The 21894-nt window shown below is 41.9% G+C and overlaps 1 protein-coding gene across 3 annotated transcripts; it reads right to left on the minus strand.

Moving 5' to 3' along the window:
- Positions 1–1839: 1839 nt before the first annotated feature.
- Positions 1840–21776, minus strand: NUCKS1 (nuclear casein kinase and cyclin dependent kinase substrate 1). Of its 3 annotated transcripts, XR_010073802.1 has the most exons (9): positions 21406–21776; positions 13356–13405; positions 12191–12296; positions 10161–10216; positions 9689–9841; positions 9282–9434; positions 8407–8556; positions 2648–7705; positions 1840–2513 (listed from the first exon to the last, which is right to left on the minus strand). XR_010073802.1 is itself a non-coding variant. In XM_063356426.1 (8 exons), exons 1-8 carry the CDS (start codon positions 21420–21422, stop codon positions 7506–7508), a joined length of 885 nt encoding a protein of 294 aa, XP_063212496.1. In that variant the 5' UTR covers positions 21423–21776; the 3' UTR covers positions 1841–7505. The 3 variants fall into 3 exon arrangements, 2 of the variants coding, with proteins under 2 accessions (XP_063212496.1, XP_063212497.1); XM_063356426.1 differs by having other exon boundaries at positions 1841–7705; XM_063356427.1 differs by having other exon boundaries at positions 1842–7705; positions 8407–8553; positions 21406–21775.
- Between the last annotated feature and the right edge of the window lie 118 nt (positions 21777–21894).

Below are 21894 nucleotides of genomic sequence, written 5' to 3' on the forward strand. Positions count from 1 at the left end.
GCTCCATTATTAAACCACTCCATTCCAGAAGCCTGGGAGCACTATTGTCAACAGCAGTATCCAACACCAAACACACCTACTTATATAATTTCAATTTACCACACTATGGAATAAAATAACCAGAACAGGTAGAGAAGCAGAATCTGCCACCAAGCACCAGCTTACGGCTGTCAATAAGCATATGAGATCCTGTGTTGGGCAACAGGTGGCATTTCACAAAGTATCCCAAACAGCCTCTGCAAACAAACACATTAACCCTCCTAGGCTGCAGCTAGGGACAAGGGCAACCTGATCTCCTGCCCTATTGTATTGAACACCAAATATCTCAGAGACCACAGAATCACACAATGGTTTGGGTTGGAAAGGACCCTGAAGCCCACCCAGTGCCACCCCCTGCCCTGGGCAGGGACACCTCCCACCAGCCCAGGTTGCTCCAAGCCCCGTCCAACCTGGCCTTGAACCCCTCCAGGGATGGGGCAGCCACAGCTTCTCTGGGCAACCTGGGCCAGGGGCTCAACGCCCTCACAGCAAACAATTTCTTCCTCAGATCTCATTTAAATCCCCCCTCTTTCAGTGTAAAACCCTTCCCCCTCGTCCCATGGCTCCCCTCCCTGGTCCCGAGTCCCTCCCCAGCTTTCCTGGAGCCCCTTTAGGGACTGGCAGGGGCTGGAAGGTCTCCCCGGAGCCTTCTCTTCTCCAGGCTGAACCCCCCCAGCTCTCTCAGCCTGTCCCCACAGCAGAGGGGCTCCAGCCCTCCCAGCATCTCCGTGGCTTCATTAGCGAGCTGCTGACCTGGGGTAAGCAGACACACCAAAATGACTTGTTAGATAAGGTCACAAGCACAAGCGTTTTGCGATACCCCAACCCTTGGGAAAACCAGGTCCCTTCGGATCCCAGAAGCTTCACCCCAAAGCTTCTGGGGTGTTCAGAGAAACACCCGCTGCCGGGTGTTCATCCCGAGGAACCACACCTGCAGCCAGTTTTTAACACAGACACGCACGAGCAAAACACAGACGCAGCGACAAGCCCCGGGATTTGTCGTGCCGATCGCGACAGACCCCGTCGCGCCGCGCCGCGCGCTCTCCCCCCGCTCCGGCGCCCCCTGGCGGCGCAGGGCGGAGCCGCCGGCGGGAGAGGAGCCAAGGATGCGAAAGGGCGGCCGGGCGCGGTGCTGCGGCACGGCGGAGCTCGGGTTCTAAAGGGAACGAGATGAAAAACGCTACACAGGATTTCTTAAAAGCACAAACTCCCCGTGCACCATAACCTCCAGTGCCCGGGAGAACGCTTCCAGAAAGCAACCTGCACAGGGGTCAATTCCTCTGCACGCGAAATGACAACCAGCTAACGATGAATTAGCGCCCATTCCTGATGGACGCTGTTGTCCTCTTTCATATGATACCCACAAAGAACAGGGTGCGTGTATACTGACAGTGCCAGGGCATATATGGCAAAATAGAAAGACTATCGATCGCCAAGGGGAAGCTCATGGAGGTGAGCATCATGTGTGAAGGGCTTTGTCTCTCCTCATCATTGATTTTTATAATTGGTTTTGAAGCCGAAAAACCTCCTCACAACTCATGGAACAGCCTGTAGAACCAAGGACTGGGTTCTTTACTGCCAATACGACTTAATTCTTCACAACTTCCCCTCAACACAGAGGGAGTAAGGGGAAGGTGACAGGCGTCAGCCTGGCCTGGCCAAAACCTGACTTGTACTCCTCAAAGAAAGCACCACCTCTGCAAAGGAACGACTCCCCAAAATATCAGCCATCATGAAAGATGAACACGTTTTTACATCTCGCTAACATTCACAAAACAAAAGGCAACCACAGAATACCTTTGAACAGCAGAAAAATTACACAAGTCATGTTTATGGGTTATAAAAGCCCTTTTATAAAGCCATTTTTAAACAAAACCAAAAAGTTTACAAAAGAAAATAAAAGATACAGAAGAATGAGTTGCTTAATATATTCCAAAAAGGAGAAAAATAAAAGAGGGGACACAATTCCAACATGCTGAACAATAAAGGGTTCTTTTTCCTTGTGTTTTTTTTTAATACAAAATACAAGCGAAGGATACACATACTTAAAACAGAGCTCAGGAGCAGGTATGCAGTCCTGGGAACCCTTCAATAAAAGCAAAGCAGGGTTTTGTTATTTTTTTTTTCTTTCTTTGCAGGTACATACAGAGACTGGAATATGTAAAATTAAGTAGCACAAAAGACCATCACACAATTCTACCAATGAATGTTGCACCTATAAATTCACGAACATGGTCAACAGTCATGTTCACTTCAACCCTTTGGAAAAAAAAAAGTGTTGTTTTTATTTTAAATAAAGCATTAATGTTACATTCAGACTTAACTCCTAGTACCATGCGGTAGATCTCAGTATTGTCAAGGTATTGCAAAAGTCACCAACCCTACGGGGCCCAGTGATGGCAGCCACGTCTGCAACACACACCCCGGCACGGGCCAGCAGCGCTGGAACAGTCTGCAGCTGCCCCTTTTTCTGTCTGCTCTCGAGATTTAAGAAAAAAAAACAAAACAAAAAATTAAAAGGGATGGGGAGAGAAACTGCAAAGAGCCCGATTTTTAGAAAAGCTCAACAGGGGATTGCAAATACTCAAGACAAATATTCACTGCATACCATATAATGATGCCTTGCAGATAGCGCAGGGCCCAAGGCCCGACCTGGAGTCTCCTCCTCTACCTTCAAAGTGATTATTCAGGGTTTGCTGTGACATGATGTTCATGGTTAAACAAAAGTAATGTAGCTCTTATTTACAATTTTTTTGTAACAATTGCTTCTGCAGGAAAAAAAAAAAAGTAAAACTCACAAATCTTCAGAACACAAAGGGAATAAGATGTCAGACACTCCCATGCGCGCACTCACACCCGCGCACTCACACACAAAATACTTCAGGGGCTTTTACACACATTATTCTGGCTTAAGCTGATTGAGTATTTCTCCATCCCACCCACTACCCCTCCCAAAATATATATATAAAAAACCCTTGCCCCAATATACAAAGCATATGCACAATGGTGTTTGCAGTCACACTGAGCGTGCTGAGGCCGATGGACCCACTCGATTCACCGCAGCTGAAGGGGGCAGGCAGTCTAGAGAGTCGCTTCCAATAGTGGTTGATACAGAGTCAGCACATGGTGAGAACTTGACTAGACTTAGAAACATTTGTGTTTTAGTAGAAAGAGTTCAATGAAAAGACATTCAAATGCCAGTCATCTACTGAAGTGGGAAGTTTAAAACGAGGATACACTTGATTTGGGGAGGTCTCGGAAGGACACTGTCATCTTTCAGAGCTCTGATACTCCTTATGGTACTTAAAAAAAAAAGCCAACCTGGACAGTAAGAACATAATAGTTAAGTTCTGCTTCCTAGTTTCATTAGCAGAACTTTTATTTAAACCTCCCCAGAAATATTCAAACTTCAGGGAAAATTTTCTATTTGATCATATACATATAGAATATATAATTTCCACATATAGATGCGAGTCCCCCAAACTAACATATCCTACATGCCAGCAACTATTTTGTGACAGTGTCCCTTTAAATATCCATCTGCTTACATTTTCATATCCTGCCTCCCCCAGCAGATGAACATCCACTTCTCAAATATTAAACTCATGGATCAGTTTGTAGTTTTTAAGAACCATGTGTTCAACAATATGATCTGTTATAAAAATAAACACTTCACAAACAAATTACATAAAGCAAAGCACCAGTTTCTACAGCTCAAAAGCTTCCAGCATGTTACAGTTTACTTCCCTCCCTCCTTAACCTGGGTGCCTCAGTGTCTATTGTACCTTTGTGACCGTCACCAGCGGAGGGGGAAAAAAAAAAAAAAAAAGAAAAAAAGAAAAAAAGGAATTCAAGCACATCTTCTGCCACTGCCCTGGTAGCCCATCACCTGTGGATGCCGCCGTGCGGTGGCAACAGGAGCTGAGCAGGCTCAGCACTGTTACTGGCATCGGTGAGGTGCCCCAGCAGAAGCCACCCAAGGTGTGCTGCTTCTCTCCCCACACACTCTGCTGCTTTGATGAAGTTAAAACAACAAAATGAAAAGCTTCTTGGCTGCCCCATTTCTAAGTCTTGCTCTCACCCACAATCCATTCTGAAACCCATTTAGCTTGACACATTTGGCATTTTCATGCTGATCAAACAGAAACCAAAGGAAATAATCTTTAGTATGAAATTCCAACTGAAATTCCAATTTTTACTGATCAAGTCTTCTGGCCAGTTAAAGGCAGTACTACTGACATATAACTGCGAAACTCAATGTGGTGGTGTGGATTCAGAACGGAATGAATGAAAGGCTATATAATGGAAGTTAGTTATGAACTACCATTTTAAGAGTAAGACCAGGGCAGGGTATTAAGTTAACTGAACATTGGAATAAATTCGTTTACCTCTCTGCAAAGGCTCCAAAACTACAGCTGTGTAACAGAAGACAATCTTTTCAAAGCCTTCTTCTGTGAATGTAACTTTCTGCTCCATGGAGAACTATTCATGCTCCTAGAGAAAGGCATTTTTACAGCTTTCCTTCAAGAAATCAGAATGCTTAATACAAATTATTTAAAGAGGACATTTAAAAATGTGAAGTCTGCAGCTACCGGAAAATGTCGTGTACTAAAAAACCCAAAAAACATGTATTAACCTTCATAATTTTCCTCTTATCTGTAAAAACGTAAACTCCTGCAATTCTAACAGAGTAACCCAACAGACCATTAGGGCTTAGTGTTTGCACAATCAGCAAAACAGTAAGGTATAGGAAAAGTTACAAAATCCCAGAAGTAGTACAGGATTTACATAGTGTTTGGGTTGTAACAAACTCAAAGATAAGCATCATGCAGCCTGTAACAGCCATTAGAGATGAACACATGAGAAAGCAGAACAGTTTTGTAAGATAAAGGGCCAAAACTGCCAGGCGTAAAATAATCCAGTCCAAAATCTGAACTGAGAACAACAGAAACATATTTTTCACAGCCTTAACTTTAGTTAACTGTGGTAGAAAAAAACCTCAAGAATATATTTTAAATGGAACTTACAAAATACACTCTTCAGAAAAAAGTCTGGTCTAGCGGGCAAAGAAACAGCTGTTTGACCAGATCAGCTAGAGGTATTCTACATTTAAGTAACCCTTGCACATTTTAATACCAAAAAAACCGTAAGAACCCAATAGACAAGAATAGCTTGAAACATAGTCTGGACTGAAGGGGAACAACTGTGTGGACCAGACATTCATAAAAGTGTATACTATCCCCAAATTGAACGCAAGTGTTTTTTAGAACTTGGCCATTTATTTTCCCGTATTACCCAAGAAGCACTCGACTAGGAGTGGAGGGAATGCAAGAAACTCTGCTCTCCCAGAGATCTGGAAGGTGGGAAGAGGTGTGGGAGAGGAGAGGGGATTACATTCGCTTCTTTTTCAAGACTGATCCTTCATGCCAGCCTTAAGCTGTTCTGCAAAATTAAACCACTTTAAAAAAAAAAGATTTACAATGGAAACACCGATCATCTTTATTGTAACGGCAACAGTAGTTTCATTATAGTAAAGAATGTTAGAGAACTTAATTTTTTATAAGCCAAGGTAAAGTAATTTACCAGCCTCAATAAAATCCATGGCTATGAATCACACAAGACAATCACTCGGCTGTTATATTAATATTCCGTTCCGCATATAGGCTCCACACTGGGCTCAGCATCTTCAGGCTCCCTATGCCATTCAGCCAAGTGTCCTTCCTGGTCATATTAGTGTATCACATCTAAAAGCTCTCTAAAAATCCAAACAGGATTAACAAATCTGGTAGCATGCGCACCAGAAATCCAACTAATTAGCTGCCTTATGTTACCTTCAAGAGGCTGGTTACAAAACGTGTAGTTCTGTGACAAAAAAAAAGATGCAAAGCTTATCAGCTATAAGATAACTGTGAGCAACATACAGAAAGCACAAAGGGTTTAAGAAAAAAAAAAAAAGAAAGAAAAATGGCAGGTCCAGTTTTCAATATTTCCACCAACAAACATGGCAGCAACCTCTGTATTAGGCTTTGAAAACCAAGGCTTGGGTATTTTAATTAAAGATTAAAAAAGGATATGGCTGCTTTGATAAAAACACAGTAAAATGCCACCACACACGTTTCAAGTGTCTTGCATTTAGAGGGACATCTTGCTTTTATTACAAAACGACAGCCCTGCTACACTGCTTCCAAACTCCACTTCCTCCTAGCTTCACCTTTTAACACTGTTCCCTATTCAGCACGTCTGAGGCTCAGGGAGCAGAATGATGACCAACAGTTAGAAGCAGACATGTCTGCGTGGGAGCAAAGCCCCCCACGCTGTAGGATGGAAGGATGAAGACGTGGAAGTGGTACGGGGGTGATGTTCAGTATCGATGGAAGTCTGCTGGCCAGCACTGCGGCTGGAGAGGCTGAGAGGTATGACTACATAGCCTTTCCGAGGACAGACGGGGGGAGAGAAGAGAAACACTTAAGCGTGACTCATGGGATCCGAGACTGACCAGAGCATTACAGGAATCCTTTGCTTCACATTTATAAAAGGACATCCCTTGTCCCAAAAGCTAAAGAATTTAGTTTTACACTACCCATATTTTTTTTTTCCTTGGAAAAAACTTTAAAGACATTTTCCACAATACCAAATGGAAACCAGAGTTTTAAAAATTGTTTTCAATTTCTCTTCCCTATTCTGCCCATCTATAGCCAACCTTGGAAGAAATAAAATACAGTTAATGGATGTAAGAAGGTTGTATATCTGAGTTTGCATTGAATGAACTGCAATTTGCCTAAAGCAGAATAGTATTCTATCCAGCAAAGACAAAAGATCCTGCAACCTAATTGGAGGGTCTTTTCTAAATAAAAGACAGTGGACCATCTACAATCTCTTAATTGCTTTCCGTTAAAAGTGTGCCTGAATCCAAGAAACATAGGTTTCCTCCCCATGTTTCCTGTTCCTCAATTGGAATTCATATCAACTACATTATTTCTGAAAGTGAACTTGTATCAACAGAAGTCTGTTAAAGCATAGGTTCATTTTTTCCACATATTCAAATACAGAATAATAGTTTTAAAGAACTCTTACCAGCACTGGGAAATCTATTCTACTTAACGATTTGTAAGTATGGTTTCCACGTATCAGTCTCAAACCTTATTGCTTCACAACTGCAGTATCCCTTGAAAAAAATATATATTTAAATGGTCTGTTAATTTGTCTCAAATGGCTTTCAGATTTGGTGGGGGAGGGAGAACGGAATGGCCAACAGAGAACATTGACTTCAAAATATTACTGTATAAGGGTTTCCTCTTATTAAAAAAAGGATACACTGTATTAAACAGCTGAAAGTAAAGACAGCATTCAAAGCCCATGAGTCAAGCCACAGCCAAAACCGTGTTCTACCCCTAAGTATGTTTTCTTTTCCTTTTTCTTTTTTTCCTTTTTTTTTTTTTTAAACAAAGATTTTTTTCAACTGCCATTTAATCTTCACCAGAGGGTGCTTCATCTTCAGATCCCTCATCCCCTGACTTCTCTGGTGGAGGGCTGGCTGATTTTTTCTTTTCTGGGGGACTTTCAGGCTCTTCATCCTCTTCTTTGGGGGATGGGGTCTTTTCTTTTGTTGCCTTGGAGGCTGTGGGGCGGCCCGCCTTCCCTTTGCCTTTCACTGGACTGGGGGTCACTGAAAAAAGAAAAAGCTTATAAAAATTATGATCTCTAGCAAAACCAAAAAAAGCATATGGCTTTATACAAACACGATTTATGAGATGCTTCAGTAGCAGGATTCATTTTGCTTTGACCGTACCACACACAGAGTGGTTTTTGCACTCCATATTAGTAAGGCTGAACTGGAAAGTTAACTAACAAGATTTAAAAACTATTTAATTGCAGTTCCTAACTAATTATTGTATATGACATCATAAACTAGCATAGCTAGCCTACTGTCAAACCAGTACAGACGTTGCTATTATGATTTTAGACTTCCTGCAGAAATGCATCAAATTATCGTTTCATTCAAATTTCTCCGCCTTCCTCCACCCTGAAAACATCACAAAGTCCATGAGTTCCAAAGAAAGACACAAATTCTATTATTTGGCTATGAGACACAGAAAGTCAGACTGCAGCACCTCAATAGGGAAGGTTTTGCAAACTACACAGCTTTTGCCCAAGAGACATATATACTAACTCAATCTTTTAAATAAGAATTAAAGCCACCTTATTATTTCCCAGTGCTGCTTTAAATCATGGCAAATTACATGAATTAGCCCTTCAACATTTTATGTCAATGCTTAACGATCCCAAGACTTCCACTGAGTCTTCCATAGTAGAAAAAGAAAATACATGCTTCTAAAGCAAACCGTGCGACTATTTGCATAGACGCACCTGTAGCCTTTAGCCTGGGCTTCGGCATTTTCTTTTCTTTCCTCTCTGGCTTGGATTTCTTGGAGACCTTTTTATTTTTCTTTTTTGAACTGCCATAGTCACTATCATCGTCATCTTCCATGAGGAAGTCTTCATCGCTTCCTGAATCTGCTGAAAGCACAAAGAAATTTAAGTTTTTTGAAAAAAAGGAAAGGGAGCAGAAGATACAGTTGAGAGATCTGCCAGTTAAACTGCAGAGACGGGAAACTAGGACTCTGTGACCTTATGAGCTTCCACCTATCTGCTGTGCTAATGAAACTGGACATAGGAGAAGATTTTACACTGGTAGGGATAAAGCACTAGCATGATGAAACACACAAGTGATTTGAGGTTCTCAAAGTATGCTTCATCTCCTCAGTAAGTAACCCATCTCAAAATAAAGAGAATCTCTTGACAGAGAGAAGTGATCTTTTCAATGGTACTCTTACTTCGTTCTGAAATCATGTTTGCACTTTGTATTTCATGAACTTACTGTGGTTCATTACCGGCTGAACCCATCTCTTCTTATGAAACAAACTGTCCTACTTTGATCAATCAAGGATAAAGTACTTCTTTATCACCTGAAAGTAGCATCAATGCCCCAAAACCAATGGGATAGCAAGACGCAGCAAAAAGCATTAAGAACTTTAAAATAATCCTTTAGGGCTGCTTATAAAGACATACAAAGATCTTTGCTGCAAACTTCAAACAAAAATTCTAGATGTGAAAAACATAAGCTTGGTCTGTTGGACAGAAAAGCAATATCAAATAAATTGCCGAGACAAAAAGCTTTAGTCTTCACTGTCGCAGTCAAATAACAAACTTTATTTTAACTTTTTACAATCCCATTTACTCACTCTCCTGGAACTGTGCCTCATCATCCTCTTGTTCTTCCTCCTCACTACCCACATCATCCATAAGCATCTCTCGTTGTTTAGAAGCTGCTTTGGATGCTGCCTGTCGTTGCTGACGCACATTTTTGTGGTCTTCTTTCTCATCCTCACTGTCCTCTGCAGCAAAAGTCACCAAGTTATAATGAAGATACAGAACACAGACCACGTAACTGTCTTCAGGTAGCACATGGGCAAGGCAAAGGTCAAACCGTTCATGAGAAAGTTAATCAAGATGCTCACCGAATAACTGAGCAGTGAGGAGAACACGGTCACATTCAACCTAATAAGCACTTTTCTGTAGTCACCCAACAAAGATCTTGTGCAGTATCTTTCCCTGCAAAGACTAGCAACCCTTTTTTTTTTTTTTTTACCTGCAGGCCTTTTCCTGGATTTGGAGGCTGCTCTCTTATTCTTTTCTGGTTTAGCCTTTTTTCCTTTTTTGCTTTTTTGAGAGCTCTCATAGTCACTGTCAGCTTTGCCATCATCTGCTCCTAAGTCATCATCTTCACTGCCAAAATCTTCATCTGGAAGGAGAAAGTACAAATACGAAGTTTCTTGTATCATTCTGAAATATGGTTGAGAACTACAGGGAAGATTAATATGCATTTATCTACCTGTAAAGAAAAACTATCTCAGCATCGTATTACCCAAAAAAAGTATGTTACCCCAAATCAGGGCTGGAAGTAACAGGAGTAGAGGCAGCATCCAGGTCAAGGTAAGTGTATTGGAAAAGCACATGCTTCGCTAGTCAGAACAATTTCTTTCCTACGTGAAATCTTATTCCTGTAACTCTTACAAGCTGGTCTTTATTTTGAAGACACACCATCAGTACAATGTAGTTACCTGCCGAGTGTGAATCATCTTTTTTAGTCTTCACATCTTTTTCCTCTGAATCCTCACTGAAAATGAGAGAAAGACAGAGTTTGACTGCTATTTTAACCTCTATTTCAGTCATTGCTGTATGGAAAATACCAATTTTCAGAGAGCAAACTGGTCTCTAAGATGGCAATATGCACTTTCCCTGGACATTATCATGTTATACTTCAGGATTACTCAGCTGTATATGTAATTATCATGGTTGGAAAGATAATGTTCGAACTCCGAATCACATACAAACTTACATGGAATCAAGTGAACCACCAGGAAATAAGAAGGTTGAGATGAACCATGCACTTCACTCTGAAATCTACCAATAACCCAGATGTCTTCCATTTTACAGTTAGAATTTTGAAATTTTTTATGCTAATGCATGTCTGAGTCTATAAATGGAAAAGTTTTACTCTCAATAGATTTATAGTCATCACTTGTCTTCCTGTCATTGTTTTCTTTAGACTGCTTCATTCTCTGTGCACTGCCATAGAGCACTTAACCAGAACATATTTGGTCTACAATCTCCCAAACGATCTGATCTCTGATGGAGTTTCACTACTCCCTTCTAGTGGTTTCAATCCTCATCAGAGGGTATCCCTATCAAGCAAATACTAATGTTCTGTTCTTATCCAAACACCCATCATTAGTCATTACCACTGTCCAGAGAGGGTCTTCCTTCCAGCATGTGAGAACATGCACTCCAATCAGAGAATAAACAAGTGTTTTAAACAGGAATACTCTGTTGAAGGCCACTGATGTACAACATATGCTTCAGGAATGGCTGAACTGCAGACTTTGACAAGGTCAAGAAATACAATAGATCAAATCGTTGCTACTTTCAAATTTGGCAGTGGGAGCTGACACACAACATTCTCGAGAACTCTAATAGTTTAGATAACTTGTCACATTTCAGCCCCTCAGGCCCATATGTTTTCAGTCTTATACAGATAGCTGTGGATTTCAATCACTTAAATACATGAGTTTGTTTTACACGCAAGCCCTCTGCAATGTTTGTGATAAACACAGAAGTATTCTTACATACTTAAAAATTCCCAAAGCTAGTAGAACATCAAGTCAACTATTTAGTTGTTTTGGGAGCTGCCTAGTCCAATTTCTTTATACATCGTGCCCATTAAATCTTTGATTTCAGGTGCTACAGGCATTTGCCAGCGTGAAAATAGTCTCTCCCTCTCAGTTCACAATAGCAGGTGGACCACGTGAATACTCCCATGCCTTCATTCAGCTTTTAACTTATAGAACAGGAGCATGACTGGGGAAGCTTCTTAGGCACGCCTGCTGGTAAGTTACCTATATTCCCGCAAACAGTGCGACAGAATAAAGAGACACCTTCGGTTTATAGAATAAGAACCAGCTGGCAGAACCTCCATCCCTGAAGTTGATGTCGGTCACAAAAGCAGTCAGTTGACTTAGTAGGTTTTATGACAATCATTTGCTTAGTTCTAAGTGAGCCCTTTCACACTGCCGGAGCAACTCAGTTATCAAAACAAGTTACTGTGTTTCTGAATTAGACAAAACAGGAAATGGGAAACAAAGAACCACAGAGCTAACAAATGGCCCGTACTCCTAACTGCCACTTTACCATCCCATTTAATCTTTAACCACAGGAATGCTCTGAGCATACCGAAAAAACATGGAAAATGAAATGCATCTTGCCACTAACTTACCTAGGTAATTGTACTAATTGCCAGTTTTTGTAACTCAGATCATACTCCTTCCCATTCTAACTGTCTAGCTCTTGAAAGCTATTTTAATGACGAAGTACTAGAGACAAGTACTTTACACATGATTTCTCTGTCTACGCAGATAAGAAAGAACCACCTCAATGTCCAAGCTGGTTGTGCAAGCCTTGTGATCGAGAGCTCTGCATCTTATACTGCTGGCCTTGAACGCCGCTTACAATCATCCCTCTTACAAGATACTGCTCCCCACATGCAGGACAAGGTTTGGAGACATGTTCATAACAGATGAAGTGCTTCTTTTACCTGTCCTCCTGAGAATTCTTCCCAGATCGCCTCTTATTTTTAGCCTCCCGGGGAGACGAACGGATTTTCTTCGATGGGGGACCTGAATCTCTTCCATAATCTTCATCTGGACGGGACAGTACAAAATGGTTTTGAATCAAACTCCTAGTTCCCAGCAAACTGACTTCCTCAGCTATAACTTAAACTGACCATTTCATGCACATCAAAAAGAAGCCCTTCAAAAAAAAAAAATAAAATCACAAAGCTTCAAACAAAACTTTATAGAAGCAAAGTCCTGTCTTAAACTAGTGATTTACCTTTTTTTCTGCCAACAGCACAATAAAAATGCCACATAAAATCAAGTCTGACACAGGACTATTAGGAAACACACAAAAAGCCTCACAAGAGGACACAGTATCTCATTTTACAGCTAGTCAAAACCAGAGGTATTATGTAAACCTATTAAAAGTTAACATCCATACATATTTCTACACACTTTTAACAGCAAACTGTCCTCTGATGGGAAAAAGTGTGTCATTATATAGTATTTTACAGCATAACTTTTTACAACTATTACACAATACCTTATACAATATGAATAACAGGACTGCAATTAAGAACTATGCATATTTGTTTCCATTAATTATCAGTGCAACCTCACTTAGCAAACAGTAGCAGTATGTCTATTTTCTAAGAACACAAAACAGTCCATATGACTTTCAGAAATATTTTGTTAATTCACAGAGAACATAAAGATTTTTATTTTTTTTTAGATGCAATTCACAAAAATTCCTTTATGGAATTAACTAGAGTCCACTAAAATAAATTGAAAACATATTTTACTGGAGAAAAAAGTGGCATCAGGGAGATTCTGCCACAGAACATAACATAGACCAAAGAAGAGAGTTGCTGCCAACAGCCTCAGGGCACTACAACAATACAAGCATTAAATAATAAGATTTCTATCACCATTGTTTGTTTAATACAAAACATATGAGAATCATTATATTTTCAAATACTTATTAACAGTTCAGAGGCTGTGAAGAGCAGAAACTCCTTAGAATTTAAGTTAAAGATGAACTAGAAGCAAAACACTTAATATGCAAAGCAATAAATGAACTGCTGTAGCCCCAAAATATTATATTGTTAGGGGGAAAAAAAAAAAAAAAAAAGAGAAGTCATTTACCAGCATCATCTGATTCCTGAAACTGGGAGTAATCGACCACCTTTCTGTTCCTGTTAAAAAGCAGGGGGAAAAAATAAAATAAAATTAGCAATTCATAACCTCAGAGAGACACAAAAGCTTTCTTCAAGTAAGAAGAAAGTGCCTTATCCTTGCTTCCAGTGCAGGATTTGTATCCCAAAAACATCCCAAGAAAACTCTCATAAATAAGCCACCTCCACCTTTGAAGTCAGAAATGAACACACTGCATTTTCTAGCATTTTTCTAAGGAGCTATTATAACAGAGTGGATTATATTCTCAGAATTTGAAAGTGCTGTATAGTAAGTAGCACTCTCTTATGGCTCACTTATTCCTCACTGCAGTGAGGAAGAGTCATCTTAACCTATGCTACATAGTGCTTTCATTATTAAAACTATATATACATATTATATATCACTATACTACTGAAAGCACTATTTTAAAGCACTGTCTGCATCTCAAGATTAAACATGTATTTAAAGAATGCATCAGCCTGAACTTTAAGCCAGAGCTCCCCCTAACACCCTGTCTCAAAGCTGTGATATTGAAGATCAGGATTCCAGGTATAAAACAAGTATACAAATACTATCCTGAATTAGATAAACATTTCCTAACTGCTCTTTTTTGAATTTCTGCTTCTCACAGCTCAATATAATCATGCTTGCTCTCATACCTTCTCCTCAAGATTTTTGTTTTCCCACAGGTTCCCCGTTTCTAAAGCATTTTAAGTTTCCACCAGGGAGTTCTAGGAGCTTTCTCAATTAGTTACTTTGATGCTCTAACAGGATGTAAGAGAGCTATTACAATGCTTAACTGTATCACTAGGCACAACAATGGAAGAAAATATGCATTTCACCCAACCTATGTTTTTGGACAGCAAATGAGCACGGAACGATACTTTCTTTACCTTATCAGCACCTTCTCTGCTCTCTAATCAAACTGAAAGTAGCACAGGTAATGAGCTATCATTAACAGTGCAACTGCAACAGCCAATTCTAGACAAAACTAACTAACTACACAGGCAGCTATTACTGAAACCAATGTCTAACTTACCTAATTTTTTCTAACTTACCAAAACCTAAAAACCAAAATGTAAGTACTTGTTGGCTATTTTCTCAGCATCTGTCCCAACTACTTTATTGACAAGACACAAGTGCCCTGTAATACAGCTACTCAAGGGAACCAAGACAGCTGTGTAATTGAATTATATTTTAGTTATAGCTGATAACACCTCAGACAGACTGCAAACATCCACCTCTTACGTCTGACATGCAATGGGAGGAGGAAGCACAGCTGAAGGCACCAGAGATTCAGAAAGCCCTCCACACATACTTTGTACAATCCTTCTGACTCAAAGCCAATGATAAACTTGATTTTGCAGTTAGCACCACGTGAGCTCACCTCTACAGCTAGAAAAATCAGGCAAGCGACAGATTAAGTGACCTCCCCAGCACCACAGACTTGAGGACCACTGCAAAGAGAAGCCAACACAAGCTCCATCCAGCGCACAAACCCCAATGCTCTTCCCCTCTCCGGCACTGCAGAGCATGACTCTGGAATTTCACATTTGGTTCCCATAACTGAACTGCACTTTGTGATTAACAACATGCATTGCTGGTAGGACTGTTCAGTTGAAAGATACTCCAGAAGTCATTGTTGTGTTCTGGCTGTTGATCCATTTGAATCAATTATAAGTCACCCTTCTGTACAAGTACCTCTATTCATGCCTTACAGCAGTAGCCTTCAAAACATGAAGGAGCACGATTGTTTGATTTCAACTCTACACCAAGCCTCTAAAACTCAAAAAAAAAAAAAACCCAACAGAACCACCAACCCATCAACAAAACAAAAAACAAACAAGCAAACAAAAAGAAAGCAAGACCAATCATTAGATTTCTACAGGTTGAATCTCATCCAAGATTCAGAGTACGCATGAGTGGAACAAAGTACAACAGCAACGTGCTACACAGCCCTGCTGCTCACTCACGGTCCAAAAATGGTAAAATACCAATTTAGGAATACAACTACTGGCAAGGCTTGTTATGGTGTACCATCCAGGGACTCAAACTCCTGTTCCAACAGGCAGCCTTCCTGAAGATTGCCTCCTGATCCATCTCACAAGTGAAAACACTAAATTTTATTCTGGTGAGCATCTGAATAATAATAAAGTAACTAAGATACTTGATTTGGTCTAAGTATCAGATATTAGGGTTTTTTCCTCTGAAAGCGTAAACGGGGGGGAAAGTAGAATTGCCACATATTCTGTTCTAGCAGCTTTGTAAAAGAATGGTTTCTGACATCACTTCTCTAACAAACAAGACAGAAAATGCAATTTTGCCACCTTGTAGGAAGTTGGGTCATACACAGCTTCATCTTGCTTATTTCAGTCAGAGACCCATACTAAATCAGAAACTGAAAATGTAACACAGTCAGATAAAACATTAATGAAAAACATTGTCTATGTCCCTCCTCTTCCTAAGCACCATACCCTGTTTTCAGGTAGAAAGTAAATCCTGCTGGGCTCATTACCTTGTGAACAGGAGCAGCGACAGTTGTATAAAATAGGAAATAAAAAATCATGATGGCAGAAGAAAACAAGAGAGAAGGCTCTTTGGCTTGCTTTATACTATTTTGCAGGGCAAGGAGAAGGGTGAAGGATTGAAGGAATATCTGCACTGGTATCACTGAAGATAGAAACTTGCAAGTCTTCCCAACAGAACCACAGAAGCTCACAAGGGCAGAATCATCAAACAAACTGCTCTCATAGCTGCCATTCTCCTCACTTTATACTCATCATTCACTCCATTTAGATCTACTTATGTTCTTCTTTAGAACTGTCAACAGCACTGATCTGCAATGCTTAATAGCTATGAGTTTGCAAAGACAGAATGCATCTTTCATTACACCAAGGTGATAAAATACAGTAGGTAAGTTCACTGGAGTTGAAAGCCAGATAAAAAAAACATTGCTGGTTTTGTCAATGAAGCGTATCTCTTTGCCACTAGCAAAAACTAGAAGATGCTAAGGCAACCAACCAGGCATGAACATAAACTATTTGTACAACTCAGTTAGGCTGAGCATAAAAAGACAGTCTAGTAGACATCTGGGACGGATATTGTTCAACCTGGTTTAAAATGTGCACTGAAATGTTAAGATAACTTACTAATTCAGCTTAACATTTAAAGTGTGCACGTGAAAAGGAACTGGGAGAGGAAAGGTATAGAAAGAGGTCCCGATAGCCTAAGGTTTCACTAACAGCTGTCAGTCCAACATTTCTGGGATAAAGAGTAACTCATCTAGTAACTCATCAACACGTTACACGGGAAGCACTTACTTAGCAAAGTAATACTCAAGTTAATTTCATAAGAACTCAGAAATGCACAGTAATTCTTATGTCCCATACTCAATGCCTACCAAACTCAAATTTGGAAATGATGAAAAGCAATATCAACATTTAAAAGGATCACTAAATGCCTCTTCAACTGAATAAGGATTTTGGCGTAACACCCCACCTTCAGCTAGTGAGGTCCCTAAACCCTCAGTCTTTGTAAGTCAACATGTCAGAATAAAAACTAACAATCAGCTAGAAAGCTTTTGGTTTGTTTTTTTTTTTAAAGGGAATGCTTAGGTCCCCAGATATTTCCAAAGGCATCAAAATCCACAGATAAAGACCAAGTTTTAAAACCCCACACATACTTCTGAAAAGCAATGCCAGAAGGGGTCTTCAAAAAGCTAGTAACTGATCTCATCATGCACTGAGGAGGAACGTTTAGGTCAAATGATTACCAGAAGTAACAACCTATCTTCTTATACAATATGGCAAGTAAAATGAATGACAGATTAACTGGTCACTAAGATTTATTTCCTCCCCGCCCCCCCCCAACTACAGCATTTAATCAGTATAACCATCAAACCAAGCATTTGTGATAAAAGTTATAGATCTTTCTTCACGTTAAAGGAGTGGTCAGTTTCACTTTCTGGTTCTCAGTGCAGTTGGTAAAGGTGTCCCACTTGGAAGACAACACATTATCAATAAATATCACCACTGAAAGCACCCCTTCGGTGCCTTTTTTTATACACAGATAGAAAAAAAGATAGGACAGATTTTTAATAGGTATTTTTCAAAGTTGTGCAAAACAAATACACAGTGCTAGGCCTTAAATGAACATTCATTTACAATTATGCATCAGCAAGTTGAAATATCAAAGCCTAGTGACAGTTATGTACCTAAAACACGTCACTATGGTGTTAGTCTATTTAAAAATCGGCACAACTGTACTCAGACAAGACTCACCGACTAGAGGTTCCCAATTACAGAGGTGATTGTTTGGGTCTGGACTTGGTGTAACTCCAAACGTCAGTAAGACTAGGCACTGCTCATGGTATCTGCAGAATTTTTAGGGATACACATGACTTGAAACTCCATAAAGCAATTAAATGATTTATGCAGCAACAGTTTAAGCAGTCTTGTGCCCATGCTCCATTTGAACCTAACTACAGTTTAGAAGATTTTAAAATACAATATAGAAATGTTCCAATGCAGAGCAGGGGGGAAAAACCAAACTCCAATACACACACAAACAAAAAAAAAAAAAAAAAAAAAAAAAAAAAAAAGAAATTCTACAACCTGTGTTGTTCCTGGTATTTTGATTTTTATTATACCCCTACCTTGCTCTCTGTTTCTCTTTAGACTGAAAGTTTTCAGAGCAAGGACCTTTTAACTTATCTGGAAAGCGTCTATAGCTTATCTCTGGACACTACCACACATTATTACTCAAGTTAAATGCCAGTCCCCAAGGAAGTGTTGCTTTCCTGCTACCCCATGGAAGTTTTCCAGAATCACAATATTTATACTTTACATTGTCCAGGTACAACACTGGCAACATGACAAGTTACATTTAATAGATAAATACATTTTTTCTTGCAAGCAAAATTTCAAAGGACACTCTTCCACTGTAGTGCCAATGAAGATTCAAGAGTTACTAATAAAGAAAAACTAAGCACATAAAGCCTTGAAGCACTGAGATAGATCAATTAATATCTGATGTTAATCTTAAAATGAACAAACAAAAAAACCCCCGTGATTTCCATACTTGGCCACACGGTTTCATTTTGCAATGCCTGCAGGAGAGGAGTACCAGCAAGTGAAAGTGACCAGCAAGGAAAAGCAGAAGCAAGCTCCATCAAGTTTAAAGTTTAAATTCTTACTTAACACTCATTAATTGATGTTGTCTATAAAAATCGTGGCTCAAAATGTTTTATTTCATTTGCATTCCAGAATAGATAGGGCTATAATGTAGCCACTAGCTCCAAATGCTCTTTGCAGTACACCAGAAGAGTTAGCTACAACATGCAGAGGTTCAATAACTGTATGTTCCTTTACTTTTTACTTCTTGCCATTTTCTAACAATAGTGCAAATACCATCGTTATCCACCCAGAAGTTTAATTGTGTAGAAAGTACTTGGCTCTAAGTGCCAGGCACACGAAGCCTGTAAATACTGGGACTTTGTTACTACTTCTTAACAATTTTAAGAAACTGACTTCAACAACCAGACTCACCCTTAAGGCAGTCTTCTACCAATGAACAGAAACTGGGGATATATGTTGGACTTTACTATGTTCATTGTCTTAAGTGCATATATATTCACTACAAATTAGCAGACATAATAAATTAATTCAAAGACCATTGAATAGAAGAAAAATTTTCCAACACTAAATCTTATTCTGATGAGGAACCTTTCACCAGACTTCCATATTACTAGCTGAGATATCCAGAAGAAAATGTATACAATTTAAAAAGTTTTGGATTAAAATCTGTTAGGAGAGTTCTCCAGTTACTACCTAGTAGATCAATGCAATATACTAGCCAATGAGCATTCACATTTTTTTTCCCCTGAAAGGACTACTAAATACAGCTAGATAACAGAATGCTAGATCTATTCCTGACACACGCCAAAAAGTTTTCTGCCACTAACAGCCTGCTGGACTTTGGCACTTAATTTTCCTGTAGACCAGCGCCTGTCAACGGAGGGTAAGACAAGTCAGATCTTTCACAATACTGCAGGATTTTACAGAGATTTCTTTTATTATTATTTTTTAGAAACAGTTGCTCACAGAGTTGCTTAGTCTTAGAAGCTATACTTTTAAAGATACAACACTTTCCTTACCTGTAGCAAGACTCCAGTGCTGGCACATAAATCACCAGCAGAACGTACCCAGAAGTGTCACCCTGAGCAGCAAAGTCACATCACCACTGTATTTCAGAACACAGGCACTGTCATTCAAGATCAGGCCACTAGTCCATCTAGTCCAACATCCTGCCTTGCAGAAGGCCAAAGCCTGATGCTTCAGAGCAGCGTTTACCCAGTCCTGCTAATCCACCTTTTGAACCCAAGACAATTCCCTAAAACTGGAACTTTGAGCTTTATCTGCCCTTACCTTTGCATGCAGGAATACACTACTGGTCAAAAAGAGAGCTACGAAAAAAACAACCGTTTCACTAATCACTGTGCCAAACCTCCCTACTTAGCAAAGTTGTCCTAGTTCCTCCCCATTTATTTTTTAAACTCTTGTGTATTAGAGATATTACTTGAATACCAAGGCTATCATCTATAAGTGTATATATGTAATTTTTATAGTCGCAATTAATGTCATATTTATTATTCTAAAATATCCAGAATACCTAAGAATCACACCCCAGTGATGTGGAATAAAAGTACAACCAGTTACTTAAAGTATCTCGAGAATGAAAAAAATTTCAGAGCATTTGAAGAATACCTTATGAAGCCCCTTACCTTTTTTATAAAGACAACTTAAGTTACAAGTTCACTGAGCACTTTCCAGAGAAAAGTAAAAAAAAGAATACACTCCTCGCCCCCCAGTAAACTCTCGGATACATGTCATGTTCTCTATCCAGTAGATTTGCCAAGTTATAATGATTCAACAACGTAGGTAAGATTCCCCTCCAGCTCCACGCTGCAGGTCCAACGCTCTTTAACTAAAGACACAAACACCACGACCTCCCTCCTTTGCTGCTGGGGGAAACACAGACCCTTTTAGCTAAGCCGCCCACGCTTTCCCCCTCCTCCCCACCACCTAAAACCAGCCCTCTTGGGGGGTGGGAAAGGGGGGAAACACCAGTCGGAAGGCGAGCAGAGGAGAGCAGTTAGGCGAGAGGAAAAGGGCGTGTGTTCAATGCTGTTCCCACCAGAGGAGGCGGCTCCTCCGAACTCCTCCCCTAAACGTGGTTTAACTCGCATGCACAGCCCCTCTCTGCACAGCCCCTCTCCCCCAGACCCTCGCTGGTCATGGCTTATCGCCTGCCTGTCCCCTCCCCCAGCCAGCGTGGTTCGCTCTGCCCCCCCCCTTCCCCCCCAATCCCCCTCTTCTCTTGCAAGGGGGCGCGGGGGGCTGCGACAGAGGCCTGCTGGCCACCACCGCCTCTCGCCCGTCCGCCCTGCACCAAGTGGGTCAGGCTGGATGGCAAAGGTTCACTTTAGTTCCCCCCTCCTCCCCGTTACAAAACGTGGGAGGCCGGCGGCGGCCTCTCCCCAAGGCCTCTCCTCTTCGCACCCCCGGAGCGGCGCGGCCAAACGCGCCGGTAGCCCGCATCCCCCCGCGCCTGGCCAGCAACAAGCCGCGTTACAAATAATAATAAAAAAATATAAAAAGTTGGAAGAAAAAAAAAAAGCTAAATAGGGGACAAAACGGCCCATACGGCCTGCCCACCCCCTCCGTCGCGCCCGCTCTCCTCTCCACGGCCACGCAGCCGCCGCGGGCCCCGCGGGAGCCCCGCCGCAGGCCTGCCCTCCGGCGAGCGGGCTCCCTTCTCCCGCCCCTCCGCTGGGCCCGGCCCGCCTCGCCTCGCTTCGGGCTGCCCCTGCGGCGAGGCCTGCTACGGGAGGGCCTACACGGCCGGCCCGCCGCCGCCGCCGGGGGCCGGGCCCGGGAGGAGGGCGGGCGGGAGGCAGCGCTGGCGCGGCGGGTGGGAGGAGAGGCGGGAGCGGGGCCTCCGCGCTCCGCCAAGGACTCACCTGACAGGCCTGGACATTTTCCACGGCGGTTCGGGCCCGGCCCGCGGGACGTCGCCCAGCGCTGAGGGGAAGGGGGGGGAAAAAACAACGGTCGCCTGGTGCGGGCTCGGCGTCGCCCGTCCCCTCCCCGGAGCGAGCGGGAGCCCTGGGCCCAGCGCCTCAGGCCGCGCCTCCGGAGCCGCCTCTTTCCCCGCTCAGGCGCCTCCGCCGCCGGCCCCGCGCCCCGCCGCGGGAGACGCCCGCTCCTCTGCCTGGGCCGCGCGGCGTCCCCCGCCCCCGGTCACCGCTCCGCCGCCGCGCTCGCCGCCGCTCTCCGATCCCCCCCGCAAAATGGTCGCGTTCGCACCGCCGAGAGGATGCGAGCGGGGGGCGGTGCAGCCTACCCCGCTGGCACCACCTCCTCCCCCCGCTCATTGGCGGTGGCGGGCGGGCTGCTGCGCCCCATTGGCTCGTTCGAACCATCACGGTGGGCAGACCCTGCCCACTCTC

This window comes from Chroicocephalus ridibundus, chromosome 20 (genome assembly GCF_963924245.1).
Source record: "Chroicocephalus ridibundus chromosome 20, bChrRid1.1, whole genome shotgun sequence".
Lineage (NCBI taxonomy): Eukaryota > Metazoa > Chordata > Aves > Charadriiformes > Laridae > Chroicocephalus > Chroicocephalus ridibundus.

Coding starts and splice junctions, on each gene's coding strand:
- NUCKS1 (XM_063356426.1), bottom strand. Junction 9,435..9,688: donor ATCCAGGAAAAGGCCTGCAG/GTAAAAAAAAAA, acceptor CTTTTGCTGCAG/AGGACAGTGAGGATGAGAAA. Junction 8,557..9,281: donor TGAGGCACAGTTCCAGGAGA/GTGAGTAAATGG, acceptor TTGTGCTTTCAG/CAGATTCAGGAAGCGATGAA.